The 20,907-nt window shown below is 41.3% G+C and overlaps 1 protein-coding gene across 1 annotated transcript; it reads right to left on the bottom strand.

Annotated features, from left to right (window-relative positions):
* Positions 1-1,421: 1,421 nt before the first annotated feature.
* TMEM50A (transmembrane protein 50A) lies at positions 1,422-16,359 on the bottom strand. Its single transcript, XM_008148070.3, has 7 exons — positions 16,209-16,359; positions 13,271-13,375; positions 12,192-12,304; positions 8,897-8,964; positions 6,100-6,192; positions 4,075-4,135; positions 1,422-1,932 (listed from the first exon to the last, which is right to left on the bottom strand). The coding sequence occupies exons 2-7, from the start codon at positions 13,361-13,363 to the stop codon at positions 1,887-1,889; spliced, it is 474 nt and encodes a 157-aa protein (XP_008146292.1). The 5' UTR covers positions 13,364-13,375; positions 16,209-16,359; the 3' UTR covers positions 1,422-1,886.
* Between the last annotated feature and the right edge of the window lie 4,548 nt (positions 16,360-20,907).

Raw genomic sequence — 20,907 nt, 5'->3', positions numbered from 1 at the left:
GGTTTCATTAAAAATAATGCTATCAATATTTTCTTGGATGCAGGCACCTCATTAAGGTTTGGGTTAAATTTCTTGACAATTCGTAGGTTCTTTTTCATGCTTAATAAAGTATGCTACCCAATTAACTCTTGTCTACACCAGCAGAGCAGATGATAAAAAAAATATAGGGGGAATGAGCTCACTTAAATGTAGTCCCTGCAGACATTATGATTTTATTCCAACAGTTTTCAAGGTACAGCAGTTCTTATTCCCCGAGCACATCCTGAATTAACTGTGGGGAAAGACATCATGGTCGGCTGTGGAGGGGCACTGCCTCAACTTTAAAACACTAGTTCCATGACCTTGAGGAAATGATTTAAATTTGCCTGGTCTGAGTTCTCTCATGTGAAAACAGACGTTGGACTTCAACCTCTAAGATCCCCTCCAATTCTCACAGCCTATGGATCTGAAACGCACCATGGCTGATTTGCTGTGGGATGACAGCAATACAGTTACTTCTTTGACCAGGCCATATTCAAAACATACATACAGAGAGGTAACTATGGCTGACAAGGTTTAAGTCATCTGAGAGATATTTGTGTTTAATGAAGGCTAATTGTAGCAAGTTTTATGAAAGAAAACATTTCAAACTGTAGTTCTGAAGAACATGTACCCAAAGTTAGCTAGCTCCTTTAAAAAAAATCCCACTTGGCTAAAGTGGGGAGCCTGGGGGGGAGGTGAGGGAGAGAAGGAAGGGATAGCAGGGTTCCAAAGAGGAAGAGACTATGAGCACTCCCAGTAGTTAACGTTTGTAATTATAATTGACCTGGCTGGTCTATTTTGAGCATAGTGTTTCATTGCAGAGATACAATGAAACATGGAATCCAATTTATTATGAAACCAAACCACCACCAACAAAATTTGTTACCTGAGTATAGTGTCAAATCCCTATCTTTTCTTTTTTCCTTCAATGGTAGCCGTGGAGTGACTGTGTGTCCCACCAGAACCAGGTGGCACAGCTGATCACGGATCAGTGGCACAGAGGGACACTTTAATATATATTTTGTTATTGATTTCAGAGAGGAAAGGAGAGGGAGAGAGACAGAAACATCAATGATGAGAGAGAATCACTGATTGGCTGCCTCCTGCATGCCCCCTACAGGGGATCGAGCCCACAACCCGGGCATGTGCCCTTGACAGAAATCGAACCCAGGACCCTTCAGTCCGCAGCCATCGCTTTATCCACTGAGCCAAACCAGCTAGGGCCAGAAGGGACACTTTTGAGGAGCCTGGTGGCTGGATCAGGAGCTGCTCCCGACATGCTCACTTACCCCTTGGGAGACTTTTAATAGCTACTTACTTACACTGAAACATTTTCAGAATTTAGCAAAACTGAATAAACCCAACACAAAGTATAGTGAGAAAGAATTCTGACCACTGAATAGTTTTTAAAAACAAGAAAATGTTTATATTTCACTTAATATTTGACACAGAAGAGCCCACATTTAAACAAACACATCATATCTTAAGAGCACTTTAATTGCATTTTGGATCTTGGTTATGACAAATACTCATATAAGATGTATCCACAATTTCTTTTCTAACTTATTTTTATTTTTACAATTATACCATGATAAAACTTAACAAAACTTACTCACGTGGAATATTTTTCCTTAACATTTGATAAGTTAATCAAATGCATACCACAATAGATTTTTGTTGTTATTGTTTAAATAGCGATTTCTCATGATTTTAGTATCACACAAATGTAAGCTGAGACTACACTCAGAAATAAGTTTAGAAAATGTCATTACAAAAGATTGGGAGTGAGTATTAAAAATAAAAAACAAACACAATAGAACAAACCCATGCAGGGCTGTTGTACAGGAGCAATAAATCAGATGTTTTCACTGCCACAAGTCTTCAGTGCGGCCAAACTTAAAAACCAGTCCCCTGTGAATAAAACGAGAAGTATCACATGACTAGTTAAGTTTGGGAAAAGCAAAGATATGTAAGACTTAGAATCATGGGAAACTAGCACCAAAGAATAATTGATGAGCTGTATGAAAAAACCATGCACTGTATCAGAACAGAAACCTATCACTCTTAAGGCAGTAAATTCTTCCACTGTGCTCAGCTGTGCTATTTATCACCAGCGTCCCGCATCCTTAACTATGAGTATTGGGGACATATGTCACTCTTAAAAAGTTAATCAAGGCCGAAACCAGTTTGGCTCAGTGGATAGAGCGTCGGCCTGTGGACTGAAAGGTCCCGGGTTCGATTCCAGTCAAGAGCATGTACCTTGGTTGTGGGCACATCCCCAGTGGGGGCTGTGCAGGAGGCAGCTGATCGATGTATCTCTCTCATCGATGTTTCTAACTCTCTTATCTCTCTCCCTTCCTCTCTGTAAAAAATCAATAAAATTAAAAAAAAAAGTTAATCAAGGCTTAGTATGTAACCATTATATGTCTGACTTTTATCAAATTCATTCAACAAACCTTATTTATTTATTTATTTATTTTATTGATTTCAGAGAGGGAGTGAGAGATAGAAACTTCAATGATGAGAGAAAATCATTGATCAGCTGCCTCCTGCATGCCCCCTACTGGGGATCGAGCCCACAACCTGGGCATGTGCCCTCGACAGGAATTGAACCCAGGACCCTTCCATCACAGGCCGACGCTCTATCCACTGAGCCAAACTGGCTAGGGCTCAACAAACCTTTTTTGAGTATCAAGGTACTAGGTGCTAGATGCTAGGGCTATAAAGATAAATAAAATATAGTCCTTGCTCTCAAGTTGTTCTTTTTTTTAAAATCCTCACCAGAGGATTTTTTTTAGAGGGAGTGGAAAGGAAGGAGGGGGTGGGGAGAGAAACATCAATGTGAGAGAGACACATTGATTGGTTGCCTCCCGCACATGCCCCAACCAGAGCAGGGGACCAAACCTACAACCCCGGGTAGGTATGTGCCCTTGACTGAAATTGAACCAGTGACCCTTCAGTGCACGGGCCTATGCTCTAACCACATAGCAACACCAGCCAGGGCAAGCTGCTCACATTCTTGATGATCCAATGTGGTAAGTATTGGGGAGGAGGGGAGAGGTATATATACCAAATGTTAAGGGAGCACAGAAACAGAGAATTTATTCTGTCTGAATGTGTTAGGAAAGGATTTACAGCCCTGACCAGTGTGGCTCAGTTGGTTGGAAGGTTGACCTGTGCACCAAAAGGTTGCTGGTTCGATTCCCAGTCAGGGCATGTGCCCAAGTTGCAGGCCTCATCTCTGGTAGAGGGTGTGCAGGAGGCAGCTGGTCAATATATTGCTCTCACATCGCTGTTTCTCTCTCTCCCTCTCTAAAAATCATTTTAAAAAAAGAATCGTAAAAAAACATTCTGATTCTTGTTTAACAGGTCTCTCTTCAATTTATTTCTCTACTCTTTAAAAAATTTATTTTTATTTATTGATTTGAGATAGAGAGAGAAATGGGGGAGGGAGAAGAGGGAGAAGGAAAAAGAAAGAGAAACACTGATTGGTTGTTCCACTTATTTATGCATTCATTGGCTAATTCTTGTATGTGCCCTGAGCAGGGATCAAACCCGCAACCTTGGCATATCAGGATGATGCTCCTACCAACTGAACTACCCGGCCAGGGTGGTGGTAGCAATTTTAAAAATCAATGTATATTCCAAAGATTGGCAGCAAACTAACCCATGTATTAAAAATATCTTTCTTGCCCTGGCTGGTGTGGCTCAATTGTTGGGTGCCATCACTTGCACCAAGAGGTTGCTGGTTCAATTCTTGATTAAGGGCACATGCTCAGGTTGCAGGCATGGTCTCCGATGGGGGTGTGCAGAAGGCAGTAGAAAGAGCATCGATGTTTCTCTCTCTCTCTCCCTCTCTTTTCCTCTCTCTCTAAAAGTCAATAAATTATTCTTTTTTAAAAAATCTCACTCTTTATATTTTATGATAACAACATGGAGGAGCACTGAACAGGGGTAAATAAAGCAACTAAATATATAAATGACATAAAAGAAACTATGATAAAGAAAGCATTAAAAAGAAAAGATAGGATGAAAAAGGCAAAACAAACTTACCCAAAAAAGATGAAGGCGTTTTGGAAAAATACAGCAATTCCAGGGTACACTACGGCTTTTTCTGTAAAAATAATAATAATATACTAACAATAATGTAAAATAATAATAATTATAATATTTAGAGGTTTATCATCTCAAAACATTTTAGTTTCTGATAATCTGGTGCATATCAATTTTCCTAATATAATTGATTTTGCTGGTAACTATGGTTGGTTTGAGTATTAAATGACATAATACATGACAGAGTCTAGTATTGGTTTAGTAGTTGACAGATCCCTTCATTCATTTAACAAATACTGAGTACATACTATGTTTGACACTGTTTAATGTGCTGAGGAACACCCAGCCGGCGTACCTCAGTGGTTGAGTGTTGACCCAGGAACTAAGAGGTCACCAGTTCAATTCTTGATCAGGGCATATGCCTGGGTTGTGGGCTCAATCCCCTGTAGGGGGCATGCAGGAGGCAGCCGATAGATGATTCTCTTTCATCATTGATGTTACTATTTCTCTCTCCCTTTCCCTTCCTCTCTGAAGTCAATAAAAAAAATTTTTTTAAAATAGAATGACTCATAAAGATCCTGTAGAAAGGCAACTTTATAAAATTATAGATCTGCTACTAATGATTCTCAAAGCATAACCTGGTTCCAAAAGCCTTTTGGAAAGAAATCTTAAAATTCTATGAGATAGCCCTATCCGGTTTGGCTCAGTGGATAGAGCCTCGGCCTGTGAACTGAAAGGTCCCAGGTTCAATTCTGGTCAAGGGCACATGCCCGGGGTTGTGGGCTCGATCCCCAGTGGGGGGCTTGCAGGAGGCAGCCGATCCATGATTCTCTCCCATCATGGATGTTTCTATCTTTCGCTCCCTCTTTCCTCTCTGAAATCAATAAAAATATATTTTAAAAAAATTCTTTGAGATAAACACATTCCTATAAAAAGGAACTCTGTATTAATAGTTATATCTGGGAAAGAAGAATTATCAGTAATTTTATATTCTTCTCTGAGCTCTTTTATAGTCTCGGTTTTCTACAATGAACAAATATTATGCAATTCAAATAAAAAAAGTAATTTTTTTGTCTTTCTAATATGATGGTGACAAAGATTTTGTAGCAGCAAGAGAACTACTTACCATATTACGTTACATGCAAAAGCAGGCTTCAAGAGTTTACTTATGCTATAATTATAACTACATAAAAAACAGAAGAGACCAAAGAAAATGTACCAAAATATTTAAGAGCAGTAAGATTATTATAGTTCCTTTTTCTGTTTTTTCTTTTTTACATTTTTGGCAACATGATTTTAATAATAAACATATAAACAAAAGAAAGATATAAATATTTTAAAATGCCTATCATTCTTATCTGTAAGACTTAAAAGATTTTAATAAAAATTCAGGAAACTCATGATTTTAGTTCAAGCATCACATTTTGTTCAAAGAAGTAAAGGGTTAGATTATATCTCTGCTAGTCCAGTTTCTACAAATCAGTAGTATTGTATTTTTACTATGATAAACAGTCAATTTTACGTGGAACATTAAGTGGTTTTTCATATATTCTGATATCCCTCAGGCAAAATTTCAGCCAAGGATCTAAGAGCAGGCCTTTATCTGAGCTTGCCTTAAACTGGCCTCATGTAACAGATGCACGTGAAATGTGAATTTACTTTTCTATCTAAAAGGAAATGATGTCATTATCAGAAATTTATTAGCTCAATAAATTCTAATTCTAGGATATTAGAGCTATGCATGGATATTATTCAGCAAATCAAAACCTGCCAAGTAGCTGGAGAACATATATATTCTGCTTTTGAGGTTTTTGGAAACCAAAGAATAGCAAGGCTTGGAGCTATGTCCCATTCCTTCCAGGATACTAAAAACATACCAAACAAAAACAAAATACTGATAGGGAGAGGGGAGTTCCTAGGCATAAATGTATTGCTAGTAGGTGGCCTACCTATATGAAAAAAATAACCAACTTTAATGTTCAATTTCAGTATTCCATTGAAGTAAAATATAAGCTGCTCTCTTACCTTTAGCAACATAGCCACCAAAGAGAATCCACATAGATGCAATCAGAGAGCCAAAGGCCAACATGAAACCAATGAACAGCCAAATGCGTGCACCTTAAAAGAAATAACATTTTACCAGAATTGTTTTTCAGATGGCAGCAGTCACTTCCACTAACTTTTTAAAAAGAAAACAAAAACTCAAACAGAAAAAATGTGTAGTTATCATTAAAATCTAAAATAAAAAGACCAGATGTGTTGAGTATCTTTCAATAGTGAAAACATTGGCCTTTTTCTTATTGGCTGGTCTGTGTATTTTAAGTGCCTATATTTACTTTCCCCAAATATCTACACTAAGAAAAACTGTCCTCAACTGTCCAATAAAAGTCTTACAAAATATGTTTCACCGTATTTAGATACTCATTTTTCATATATTTTTAGAAATAGTGCTGCAAAATTTAAAATCCTCCAAGAGAGCTTTCAAACAAAAACATAGGTATACTTACAAAAGATTCATATTCAGTGATATTTGAATCTAAACACTATCATATTTCACTTTCAGGGAAGTTTGGCAGCAAAATAAATACATATTTATTGTGGCTTGCACTTAGAAAAGCTGCATTAAAATTATGTTAATAGAGGAAGACTTAAATCACATTTAAATAATATTTATGAAGATCTGCTATAAAATCATTAAACTGCCTAAATGAACTCTGAGCTGAGTTTATTTAATTAGCATGGCAAATAGAATGCTATATTTAAAGATTTATTTCATATCCAAACATAAAATAATAGTTATGAAATAAATAAGCTGTTACTCATAGATGTGATATTAAAACAAATACACACACACACACACACACACACACACACACAAACACAAATTAAATACAACTGTCTCTGACCCGTACAAAGCTACGCTAGCTAAAAAATTTTATTTAAAGATGTGATGATGGCCATATTCTTCTAGTCTTAGTTCTAGCTATTATTTTCTTACTAGAGGCCCGGTGCATGGAATTCGTGCACAGGTAGGGTCCTTAGGCCTGGCCGGTGATCAGGGCCAATCAGAGCCTTCTGGCTGCTGGCCAGGGCCTTCCTTCCGGCTGCCAGCTGGGACCTTCCTTCCCAGGCTGCCGGCCACTGGCCAGGGCCTTCCTTCATTCTGCACCACCTCCTGGCGGTCAGTGCATGTCATAGCAAGCGATCGAACTCCTGGTCTCCCAGTTGAACTCCCGAGGTGACACTTTGCATATTAGCCTTTTATATATATAGAAGATTATTATCAACACTAACTACTAACATTCACCTATTCCTTTAGTTTACAAAGTTATGGTAGGTCCATGTTTCTGTATCTCTTCTTACGTTCATCTACAAAGACAGTGAACGAACCAAGAGATCATAGCTGATGTGAGGGTGTGACGGTCAATTAGCATATTCCCTTTTTATTAGATAGGACTAGTGATTTCTCCTAGCCTATCTAATAAGACGGGAATATGCTAATTGACCGTCACAACCTCACAAAGATGACCATGCCTGCAACCAATAAGGAGGGGATATGCTAATTGACTGTCACAGCCACAAGATGGCAGCGCCCAGTCCCCTCAGCCCCGCCAGGGCAGCAGGCGTGTGGCATGGCCGGGCCCACCCCCAGACGGGTCCAGCTGCTCTGTGCACCTGCCTCTGGAGCCCCCCAGTTCCCTCAGCCCCCCAGCTGCCAGGGCCGGCCAGAGGCGCAGGCAAGCCTCGGATGTCGGCTGCCCAGCCTCCAATGGTGGACCCAAGGTGCAGGCAAGCCTCGGATGTCAGTTACCCAGCCGCCCAGGGCAGGCCCGAGGCATAGGCAAGCCTCAGATAACCAGGGCTGGCCGAGGCTTGCACTGCCGGCAGTGGCAGCAGCAGAGATGTGATGGGGGCATCGCCTTCCCCTGATTGCCGGGTCGCCTCCTGCCCCTGAGGGCTCCCGGACTGTGAGAGGGGGCAGGCTGGGCTGAGGGACACCCCCTCCAGTGCATGAATTTTCATGCACCGGGCCTCTAGTTTCATTATAAAAACAAACAAAAAACCTTGCAATTTGCCTATATCCAAGTTTATTTCTGTATGGATGTGTAATACTTTCAGTTTACCATTTACATTGCTTAATAAATATTTGTCCCCTCAATTCTCTGAGCAAACTGGACTCTAGGAAACTGTGCCACACATGTCCTGTATCCTGTCTACCTCGGGTGCATGGCAAAGGAGTCCAGGGGACATGATTTCCTCAGCTGAGGAGGAAGGGCCTGGATGAACCCACACACTAAAATTCTATTATTATATTCAGTATGCAAGATAAAAAGAAGTTCTGGAGGTTGGCTGCACAACAATGTGAATGTACTTAACACTACTGAACTACATTTAGAAATGGTTAAGATGGCTAATTTTATGTTGTGTATTTTAAAACAGACACTAAAACTTATGATTCTAAACTATTTCAAAATGCTAATTCAATCAAATAAGGTTGGCACTAAAGGGAATGAAATTTATATGGAATAGCTGGAAAGTAAGGCAAGTTCTAGTTTGCATATATATTCATTATATACTGTTCTTTACTGTATACATTTATATCTACATTATTGCACAGGGTTGTATATTCAAAACTGTATATTCTGTACTTTAAAGCCAACTCTAACCAAATGCAACTTTTACCTTATACCTTGGAACCTGTAACTTCTGCTCTAGATACAACTCCATTCTATTCCTGATCTGAAGGAGTTAGACAAGTGGCCTTCCCATATATATTCTCATTTTAAGGATGCATAGTAAGACATTATTTGTACCTATTTACCTGTTTGACCCAGGCAACCTTCACTGTAACTATCTCCTCGGACTTGTCCATTCGATACTGCATTAATCCTGTATAAATAAAACCAAGAAATCAGGGTTTCCGATGCCAAGAGGAGACTATCCATGACATCAAATTACCAGATACAAAAAGCTAGAGTTCCTCAAATTTAATCTTAGGCCTCATGAGTCTTGAGTAATAGATTCATATGACCTTAAGCAAGTCCCTTCGACCAGACCCTAATTATTTCAATAAATGTATTTAATATTTGAACCCTAATGCTCTAAAGCAGTAGTTATAGTTGCAAGACTAGGAGAATCAGCCACCACCTGGGAACACATTAGAAAGAAAATTCCCAGCCCTATCCAAACTTACTGAGGCAGAAACTCTTGAGTCTGCAGCTGAGCAATCTGAGTTTTAACAGGTCCTTTAGATCAGGCGTCCTCAAACTACTGGCCCGCGGGCCACATGCGGGTGTTTTTGCCGTTTTGTTTTTTTACTTCAAAATAAGATATGTGCAGTGTGCATAGGAATTTGTTCATAGTTTTTTTTAAACTATAGTCCGGCCCTCCAACGGTCTGAGGGACAGTGAACTGGCCCCCTGTTTAAAAAGTTTGAGGACCCCTGCTTTAGATGATTCTGATGCTTTTTAAAATGTGAGTAAAATTCTCAAAATAGTCAATTATACCTCAATAAAAAAATTCTCAAAATTTTATCTTGCTAAGACTAGAATAATCTTTAGCTTGGTCCTATCTAGTTTTCCATTTGTACATATCAGACATACTCAACACAAAGAGAATCAAGTGGTAAATCTTCTGTTTTTCACTTCCTAACAGATCTTCCAAACATAAAAAGTCTCTCACTGACTTTCATAGAGTACCACTCTAGACTGAGATAGCCTTGCCTTCTTTATAAGTATCCTTAAAAAATGTTTAAATGTCATGGGAAAATGTTCACAATATACCAAGTTAAAAAGTTAAACATTATATACATTTAACACACACACATATACCACTAGAATATAAGCTTCATGAAGGCAGGGGCTCAGTCTATCTTGTTTCCCATTTTTATTTTCAGTGTCTATCACAGGGATTGACACGTGGTAGGTGTTCAATAAATGTATTGAATATCTGAACCCTAATTTTTTTCTTAATAATATAGTCTTAATTTATTCATTCAAATATAAATTTTAATTTTTTTTGTTTTTGTTAATCCTCACTTGAGGATACTTTTCCATTGATTTTTAGAGAGAGTGGGAGCGATAGAGAAAAAATCGATGTGAGAGGGACATATTGTTTGGTTGCCTCCCACACATGCCCTGACCAGGGCCGGGGATCGAACCTACAACCGAGGTATGTGCCCGTCATAGGAATCGAACCAGGAACCCTTCAGTCCTTGGGCCGATGCTCTAACCACTGAGGACTCAAATCTCAGTTTTAGAATGATCGAAATGCTCATAATTATTATTTTTTAAATATTTGTATTGATTTCAGAGGAAGGGAGAGGGAGAGAGAGACAGAAACATCAATGATGAGAGAGAATCATTGATCGGCTGCCTCCTGCACCCTCCTCCACTGGGGATGGAGCCTACAACCCAGGCATGGGTCCCTGACCAGAATCGAACCTGGGACCCTCAGTCCACAGGCCGACACTCTATCCACTGAGCCAAACCAGCTAGGGCTATTTTCTGTAGTTGAAGGAACTGCTGAGCTAAAGCCAGCCCCCAGCTAGGGCTATTTTCAATGACATTACCTGGTACATAAAATAGATATATTTTATTTATTTTTTTAAATATATTTTTATTGATTTCAGAGAGGAAGGGAGAGGGCAAGAGAGAATCATGATCAGCTGCCTCCTGCACGCCCCCTACTGGGGATCAAGCCCACAAGCCAGGCATGTGCCCTGACCGTGAATCGAACCTGCGACCTCCTGGTTCACATGTGGACACTCAACCCCTGAGCCACACAGGCCAGGCAAAATAGATATATTTTAAAACAAGCTTCGTATTTTTAAAAATGCAGATGTTCCTACATTAGTGGTTCTTAGCTCTTGTTTTTCCTTGCTGAGTCATTTGAATAAAATTCACAATTTTCTATTAGATAGCCATGACCCTGCCTTGTCAGTCTTAACTATTAAGCCCATTCTCAAACAATCTCTATTTGTTCTCTGATATTACTAGTTTTATATGTAATATTAATCTTACAGAAAAGTTGCAAGTACAGTTCAAATTTTTGCCCCTGAACATTTGAAAGTTGTCAACATGATGCCCCACAATCCCAGGAACTGTACTTCCTACAAACAAGGCATACAATTATATGTATTTCCCACAAACAAGGCAGCTGGTTCTAAAGAACCACAATACAACCATCAAGAGCAGGAAATGAGCAAGGATTCATTACCATTTAACCTTCAGACTCATTCAAGTTCCCCAACTGTCCCAATAACGCTCTTTCCCCCCCCGCCCCCAAATAATGCTCTTAATAGCGAAAGGATCCTGTCCAGAATCATGAGGTACATTTGGTTCTAATGTCTCTCTAGTCTCCTCAGTCTTCTTTAGCTTTTATTACCTTAACCCTTCACTCCAATCCTACTGATCTCCATGCCAGAGTCCTGGTACTTGCTGCTGTCTGAAATGATCCTCTCTTATATGTATATCCCCATGATAAGTTCCTTCATTTCTACAAGTCTTTGCTCAAAAACCACCTTCTTAGTGAGGCATTCCTTGACTTGGTGTGAAATCTCTACATGTTCTGTTGACATTTCATATCTCCCTTCTCTGCTTTTTCTCGCTAGTGCTAACCGTTATCTAACATGCTATGTATTTAATTTATTTCTCTTTTGTTACTATCTGCCTCATTCATTAGAGTATAAATTCAAAAAGGCAAGGATTTTCCTGGTTTATTCACTACTGTATTTCCTGTTTTTACAGCAGAGTGAGTCTGGGACTATAAAAGCTTAATAAATATTTGTTAGATGAATAAACGAACCCTTAGACAAAGTACACCGTTTCTGACCTAAAAGTAATGTTATAAACACTGATAGAATAGAAACAGGACAGCTGAGAGAAGCTGGGAGATAGAAGAAGCTGGGAGATAGAAGTGGAAGAGGAGAGGTAAAAGGAAGAATAGAAAAGAGTGTTGTGGCTTTTCTTTTTAAGTCCTCTATTATTTGACTTTTAAACGATGCCCAACCTGTTAACTTCACAACATTTCAAAAATGTAAATCTACTCAACTATGTGTAAAACATTTTTATTTTGTGACAACCTATGTAAATAGTGACACTGACAAGGACACTTACATTAGGAAGGCAATGGTTGCTATAACACCACAGGCATGGTATGAATGGTTGAACTCTTCCATAGTGGGGTAAATGACAGCTGCATCTATGATAATCCACCAGCCTGTGAAAAACTAAAACAAACAAAAAAGGTGACATCAAGGAGAAATTTCGGATATTAATTTCATATGTTACTGGCTCAAAAGAAAGCAAGGTATTAAAGTAAAGGAATCCCTTCAATGAATTTCCAATTTTTTTCTTTTTTTAAAATATATTTTATTGATTTTCCACAGAGAGGAAGGGAGTGGGATAGAGAGCTAGAAACATCGATGAGAGAGAAACACTGATCAGCTGCCTCCTGCACACCCCCCACTAGGGATGAGCCCGCAACCAAGGTACATGCCCTAGACCGGAATTGAACCTGGGACCTTTCGGTCTGCAGGCCGATGCTCTATCCACTGAGCCAAACCGGCTTCGGCTCCAATTTTTCTTAAATGTCCCAGCAATTTCAAATTGGCACATGGTTTAATATAGGATTAAATATTAGACACCCTTAAATCTGACAACAATGAATATTTATTAACATGAACTTCTTTTCTATGTTTACTTTAGTCATTATTTATATTTTCATAATAAAGTCTATAATCTAACTTTGGGAACTAGAAATCAGGTACAATATCTCATGGCAGGAGAAAGAAATAAAATGATTCAGATTCCAACTGACAAAAAGAATGGCCAGCTGCTGATATATTGTAAGCCTCCAGAAAGATATATGTATTGAAAAATAAAACAAAATTTCAAAGTAATATGGAGAATAATTATTGTTGATAGAATTTTAGCTATTCTCTTGACATTGTGAATAATGGCTACAGTTCTGCTTTTCCTTTTGATCAATTACAGTGAAGGCCACAGATGTTTCAGGTAGGATGCGAAAATCAATTTAACACCAAATGATAATTTATTTTACTTGAATCTGGTTCTGGATATTATCAAGGGCAAATATATAATGAAAAACATTAATTTGAAACATCATACAGAATTTAAAACATAAAAACAAACACACCAAAATAGTGAAGACCCAAATTATCAGTGACACTTACTAGAACACCAGCAGCAATGGAAGCAATAGTATTGCGTTTTTCCCCCCAATCAATGCATTCTGAGCATCTCAAGCCTTCTAGAAATCCAGACATTTTTTCAGGTCACTTAAAAAAAAAAAGAAAAACAGTTAAATAAAGCACTTCTATTTACTTGCTTCAAACCTGACTTATGTTCTTAGAAAATAATTAATAGCTCAGGAATAACTTAATAAAAGTGAAGTTACAAATACAGTTGATCCTTGAACACAAGAGGGTTCAGGGGAACCCAACACTCACGCAGTGGAAAATCTGAGTATAACTTTTTGACTCCTCAAAAACTTAACTATAGTCCCTCAGTAACCAGTGGGGGTGGGGGGGAAGGGTGGCGAGGAGCGAGATTGGTTCCAGGATCTCCAAAGATATAAAAAACCAAGGATGGCCAGGCGGCGTGGCTCAGTGGATAGAGCATCAGCCTGTGGACTGAAGGGTTCCAGGTTCGATTCTGGTCAAGGCCACATGTCTGAGCTGCGGCCTCAATCCCCAGTGTGGGGTGTGCAAGAGGCAGACAATCAATGATTCTCTCTCATCATTGATGTTTCTTCTCTCTCTCTCTCCCTTCCCCTTCCTCTCTGAAATCAATAAAAATAATGTTTAAAAAATCCAAAGATGCTCAAGTCCCTTATATAAAACTAGAGGCCCAGTGCACGAAATTCGTGTACTCGGGGGCGGGCGGTGGGGGGCGGGGGGTGGGGAGGGATCCCTCAGCCTGGATTGCGAGAGGGCGCAGGCCAGTCTGAGAGAACCCACTGGTGCACAATTGGGGCCAGGGAGGGACGTGGGAGGTAGGCCAGCCAGAGAGGGACCATGGGAGGGCTCCAGGGTGTATCCAGCCCGCCTCACTCAGTCCCGATCAGCCAGACCCCAGCAGTAAGCTAACCTATCGGTCAGAGCATCTGCCCCCTGGTGGTCAGTGCACATCGTAGCGACTGGTCAACTGCCTGCCCCCGCCCCCCCCATCAGTGCATGTCATAGGGAGCAGTTGAGCAGCCTTAACATATCATTAGCATATTATGTTTTGATTGGTTGAATGCAAAGTGACCAGGTGACCAGACACTTAGCATATTAGGCTTTTATTATATAGGATAGTGTAGAACAATGCCTACAGTAGGTTCTCTGCATCTGTGGATTCCTGGGATGGGAAATCCCAGGATGCAGAGGGCTGTATATTTATTGAAAAAAATCCGTCTATAAGTGGACCTGCACATTTCAAACCAGGTTATACAAAGTTCAACTGTATTGTAGTTTGGCTACATACACTTCTTCAGAACATTCAATTTAACTTTTGATAAACCTCCACATTATAACTTTAGAAAATAAAACCTGGATTCATTTATTTTCCCTTTTTTCCTATTTAGTATTTTTCTTAATTTAAAAGATGGCTTTGGCCTGCATTTATAAAATAAGTAAGTCCTGGGGAGGGATATATTATACAGTGAATAATACTGTATTGTATTATTTGAAAGTTGCTAAGAGAGTAGATTTTGAAAGTTCTCATCACAAGAAAAATTTTGTAACTATGCGGTGATGGATGTTAATTAGACTTATTGTGATCATTTTGCAATATAAAGCATATCCAACCATTATGCTGTATACCATAAACTAATGTTATATTTCAATTATACCTCAATAAAAAATAAGAGATCATTTTGGTATATTTAAGTAATCTGAACAAAGGTAGATAGCCAAGTATTTAAAATTGTTATAATAATTATTAATTTTAATTCTAAACTATGTTATGATTTTGATATTTACAGTCCAGGAGCACTAACATAGTGGAGACACAAATGATCAACTTTCGCTCTGAGTTAAAGCATGCAGTCAGACGAAAAAGATTTCTCTTATGAATTTATACATTTTATTGAAAATGTGTTTCTTCAGATTAAGAAATTAAACACTGCACTGCAGGTCTACTCATATCACCTCATTATTTTTTTCTTTCTCCAAGCCTGGCTTTTGGTGTAATTTCTACAAAAAGAACACCCATTTCATTTTGGTATCTCTATCTCTGATTCTAACAGCTATTTTCCAGGCAAAAGAAAATACAACACTGAAATTAATATTCAGATGTAAAAATCCACTGCTAAATTACCATAGTTGACCAAGTTACATAAAACATTCTTCCGAGACGAGCTGTACAGACATGGCTTGAGACACAGCCATAGTATCTGTGTCAAGGTTGAAAAAGCCAGAATTACGTTTAACTTCCTGATAATCCAGAAACACCCACACTCCCACCGCGCATCTGAAGCCTCCATTAAGCTCCGCTGCAGCCAGCAATCATGACGGTCTAAAAACATGGTATCCTAATAAAGAGCAACGAATCCAACTGTACCGTCCCTATGTAAAATGTAATGTTAAAAACTGCGATATAACCAGGGCTCATTTGCCTCTAAAACAAGCTTAATTTTGAAAATGCACTCGTTTCAGTCTCCCCCGGGGGGAACAGCACGCCGGCGTGTGTTTACTTTCGGTTCTTCCCAGTGACCCCGCCCCGAGTCCCTTCTCCGGCGCTTCATCGCCTCCGCCCACAGACGCGGGGTTCTCGGTGTGGGGTGCGGACCGGGAAGGTCTGGATACGGGTTCTGGCTCGCCGGGTGAACCAGCCGCGCCTCAGTTTCTCCAGCGGTAAAGCAGGGGAGGCAAGGCGATTTCCAGGGGTCCTGTGAGTCCCGGGAAGGGCGCGGCCCGGCGGCCTGGCGGGATCCGCACGCGGTGGCCCTCTCCCGCCGCCGCCGGACCAGGTCCGAAGCAGGCAGCCGGAAGGTCCAGCCGGGCACAGCCCCGTCGGTAGCTCCCAGAGCGGGAGACAACGACTCAGCATCCGCCGGCACGGAGTCCGGGTCCGAGCACTCTCCTGCCGCGGCGATGCCTTCCTCCCCCGCTCCCGCCTGGCACTTACGTCCAGCCCCGCCCGTGCAGTCGGTCCGGAGCCCGGTGTCCTGCCACTCGGGGCCGCCTCACGCTCCCGGTTTCAGGCAAAAAACACAAAACCACCACAGGCCGCGGGATACCCGGATGGAGCAGCGCCACCCCCAGGTCTGGGACGCGCATGCGGAGACAGGGACGGAGGGCGGGGCGTCGGGGTGGGAGGAGAAAGGGCGGGACTAGGGTCGGAGTCACGCCCACGACGCCGACGTCTCTGCGCATGCTCGGCGCCGGCAGCGGCCAGGCGGGGCTCTCCGGCCCGCACTGTTCTCTTAGCGGGAAGTAGTAGTTAGGGTACACCTTTCAACTGTGGGTGCGAGAAGTAACTCTGTGCTAAGGCTTCGAAAGGGAGGCAACTGTTGAGCCTTTGTATCCGTCTTGAGTGAGGCGGTAAATTTTCTAGGGCTGGGGTCAGCCCCCCAGTTGTCTCAGGTGTAGGTGGCAAGAAAAGTGCCAGGTTCCCCGTGGTGCAAAAGGTGGGTCCAGCCCTAGCCGGTTTGGTTCAGTGGACAGGAGCACGTGCCCGGGTTGCAGGCTCCATCCCCAGTAGGGGGCGTGCAGGAAGCAGCCCATCAATGATTCTCTCTCATCATTGATGTTTCAATCTCTCCCTCTCCCTTCCTCTCTGAAATCAATAAAAATACATTAAAAACAAACCAAAAAAAGGTGGGTCCAAGTCGGCGGCTCCACAGCACTAGTGTGAGTTTTTAAGTCTTGTTTATTTTCCGAGAGTCTGGCCCCGCCCTCGCCGTAGCTCCGCCTCCAAGAGGAGCTATCTCAGAGTGCGACATTTTGTGAATTTAACTTTGTTACCACTGTGACCGTGTTTTCTAAGTCCCTGCTGCGAGGTGGGGATGTCCAGGTTCAGTGTGCGGGGTACTGCGTGTCCCTAATCCTGGTGCCGTGACCTATTTATGGGATTTGACCTTTCTTCCCTTTGCTTTAAGGCAAGGTTTCTCAGCTTGGGTACTACTGACATTTTGAGCCAAAAACTTCTGTTTATGGGGGCTGCCTAGTGTGCATCCCCGGCCTCTGCTCCCTCGGTGCCAGTGTCATTCCCACAGTTGTGACAACCAAAAATGTCACCACACTTTGCCAAATATCATGCCCCTGGGAAATCCTCAAGGTTCAAACCGCTGTGCAAGAGAAAATGGGGTTTGGGGGGAGTGACCCTCTTCAAAAGCCGGAAGAAGTGATGTCTTAGCTGTGTGAAGGGCTTGTGGCCGCTGGACCCCTCCAGAAGCTCTCAGCCCCGTTTCAGAGTGCTCGTCGGGGAGTCTGGACTGGCCTCGCCCAGAGGCGCCACTCACAGTGGAGATCCTGTATTACAGAAGGGCCTACGGCTTTAACCCTATGGTGTAAGGGAAAGAGCTCAGCAGTTGGAGGGAGAGATCCAGGAAGAGGTCACAAAGCAGAAAAAGGTGGGTCGGTCATTTGTCGTTAAGAGGCATCTACAGGTTCACCTTTCTTACATGTAGGGAGACAGTACATAAGTAAGCTAGGGAACCAGTGTTGTTGGGTCATTTAATTACTTTGATATTCTTAGAGGCATGAAATCTCTGTAGCTCTGAGGTTTGGGGGTGGGCATTAACTGACTAAAAGACAAAGCTATACGGTATAATCTAGAGCATATTTTTAAATGAACATCAGTTTAGTAGTCTTACAAAATAGACGAGTCTTAGACACCCTACTGCCCAAAAAGGAGGTGCATATGTTGTAATTGGTAAAAGATGTTTGTGTTAATAAATCAGGAATTGTTACCCTAAATGAAAAGATCTTACAGATCAGATGTGACTCTTTCATCTAATGGGCGACATTTCATCTATTGATATGTTTAGTTAAATCTTGGCTCCTGGGAATTTCTGCTCTGGAGAATTTTTAAGTCCTTGGCTATTATTCTCCTCATAGTCATCATATTAACCTCCCTAGAGTGTTGTATCTTCTCAAGAGTTTTATTTTTTTAAAAATATATTTTATTGATTTTTACAGGGAGGGAGAGGGATAGAGAGCTAGAAACGTCGATGAGAGAGAAACATCGACCAGCTGCCTCCTGCACACCCCCCACTGGGGATGTGCCCACAACCAAGGTACATGCCCTTGATCGGAATCGAACCTGGGACCTTCCAGTCCACAGGCTGACGCTCTATCCACTGAGCCAAACCGGTTTCGGCCTCTTCTCAAGAGTTTTAAATGCCTTTCTGCAGCTAGTTACACATCAAATGATATCCATCAGAATTAGGGCGAAGAACTCAACAATCAACTGAGTCATCCATATATATAAAAGCCTAAGCGACCAACCAACCTGTCGCCTGGTCGCTATGACATGCACTGACCACCAGGGGGCAGGCACTCAACACAGGAGCTGCCCCCTGGTGGTCAATGCGCTCCCACAACAGGAGCACCACTCAGCTGACCCATGAGTGCCAGAGGCAGGGCTCACGGATGGGAACTGACTGGGCTAGAGCCGGTGGCAGGCGCAGCAGGGCCAGGATGAGCGGGAGTGGCAGGCAGGAGCTGCAGGCAGTGTTGGACTGCTGGTTTCGGCCCAATCCCCGCAGGCCATGCCAAGGGACCCCACACCAGTGCACGAATCCATGCACCGAGCCTTTAGTGCTTATAATAACTGTGTAACTGTCATTAACAGTGACTGTACATCCATTCATCCTAACAACATGAACAGTGGTACCCAATAGCAATGCTATATTTGAAAAGTAACCTCTGAGAGGGCAGGGGCTCAGAAGAGAACACCCAATTTCTTTCTAGCTTTAGATGGCAGGGTACACACATTAAAATAAAAATTCCATGTATGTACAAAGCTTAGACCTCATGGGAGAGATGAAAGACAAGCAGAAGAAATAATCCATGACCAGAGGAATATATAATAAAACGTAGGTATGGATGATTAGAGAATAAGGGCAACTCAAGCTACTAACCATGTGGGGCATGAGCCTTCCCTCCCAGAAAACACAATTGAAGAAACAAAAGGAATGCCCTGTCTCCAGCGAACAAAGGAAGCCATGAGAAGCTTTCGTTCTAGAGCTAGGCACACCTGAGTTTGACGCCTGGCTTGGGCACCAACCAGGTCTATAACCCTGAAAAGGCAATTGAACGCCTTTCAGCTGCAGTTTTCTGAGGTTTATAGCGGCTCCTCTTTTCCGGGACTGTGGGAACAATGACAGGAGTGTGGAAAAGGACTGGCATAGTTCCTGGTACCTAGAAAATGCTCAATGGATATTTACTGAAGGAATGAACATGAGCTATTAATCTTAGGACCTGAAGCAGGAGAGAATCACATGAGGAAGAGCTTTCAGGAGGCGCTAAGACCCTGGGATATACCTAACCTGCGAGAGGAGGAGGGGCTCCAGGGACACTAATGGAGGAACAGTAAAGCAGGTGGTTAGGAGATGGCTTTGGAGGCAGTCAAATCTGGGTCCGAATATCAGCCCTGCCACTTAATAATAGTGTGACTTGGGCAAGTCACCTAATTCTAAACCTTGTGAACAGAAGAAAAAAAATTGAAGTAAAAATGGCAAACCTCTGTGTATTGTAGTATATACAAAACAAAATTCATCATTTAAACTATTTTAAGCGTATAGTACTGTGGTATTAAGTACATTTCCATTGTGCAGTCATTACCACCATCCATCTCCATGGGTACATGGATGAGAGTTATGTTGTTGTTGCTGTTTTTTCTTTTTAATTTAGATTTACAGTAAAAATGAATCAATAGTACAGAAAGTTCCCATATTACCTCCCTCCACAGCTTTCCTACCAAAGTATTAACATTATACATTTTTGTGGTTCTTTTGTTACAAATAGTGAACTAACATTGATACTTTATGTATTTATTTATTTTCTGTCACCATTTGTGCCCCCTATTGATACATTGTTATTAACTAAAGTCAATAGTTTACTCAGATTTCCTTAGTTTTTACTTGATGTCCTTTTTTTTCTGTTCCAAAATCCCATCCAGAAGATCATGTTACATTTTTTAGTTATTATGTCTCCTTACTTTTCTCTTGTATGACAAAAATGTGTGTGTGAGCATGTATTTTTGTTTGTTTGTTTGTTTGTTTGTTTGTTTTTAAGTATTATGGGGCGGGGGGGGAGAACCTGGGTCTTCAGAATTTTTAGTGAAAATAATACTTTGTCCATACCAGGATACTCCACAGTAACAACCTATTTACAGCCATATTGAGTGATTAAATTGTGTTTATGACGACCGGCTGGCCTGGCTCAGTGGTTGAGTGTTGTTGACCTATGAACCAGAAGTCATGGTTCAATTCCTGGTCAGGGCAGCTTGATCCCCAATAGGGGGCGTGCAGGAGGCAGCAGGTCAACGATTCCCTCTCATCATTGATGTTTCTCTCTCTCCCTCTCCCTTCCTCTCTGAAATCAATAAAAACATATTTTTTTAAAAATCATGTTTATGATTTCCTTAAGCAATTGAGCTCACATTTTGATCATATATCTATTAAAAATTGTGCAAGAAAACCTCATGTTCATTTTTCTTATTCTGTTTGGTAAACAAACCTTGGCAAACTGAGCAATAAAAAAGACAAATATAATCTTGGGGTGCATTTGTAATCAGTGCACAGAGCTGTGGCATCAACTTTCAGAAGAGTATTTAAACATTGCCACACACTGGCCATCTGTGTGTCCTGCAGTTGCGT

This window comes from Eptesicus fuscus, chromosome 9 (genome assembly GCF_027574615.1).
Source record: "Eptesicus fuscus isolate TK198812 chromosome 9, DD_ASM_mEF_20220401, whole genome shotgun sequence".
Classification (NCBI taxonomy): domain Eukaryota; kingdom Metazoa; phylum Chordata; class Mammalia; order Chiroptera; family Vespertilionidae; genus Eptesicus; species Eptesicus fuscus.
Note: the sequence above shows the minus strand (reverse complement) of the source record. Positions and strands in the feature narration are given on the sequence as shown.

What these genes read in the sequence shown, in the direction of transcription:
- TMEM50A (XM_008148070.3), bottom strand. Translation starts at nt 13,363, where the DNA reads ATGTCTGGATTTCTAGAAGGCTTGAGATGCTCAGAATGCATTGATTGG. An exon ending in CCATTGCTGCTGGTGTTCTA is followed by an intron (nt 12,305 to 13,270) that starts GTAAGTGTCACT and finishes TGTTTGTTTTAG; the next exon opens with TTTTTCACAGGCTGGTGGAT. An exon ending in AGGTTGCCTGGGTCAAACAG is followed by an intron (nt 6,193 to 8,896) that starts GTAAATAGGTAC and finishes ATTTCTTTTAAG; the next exon opens with GTGCACGCATTTGGCTGTTC.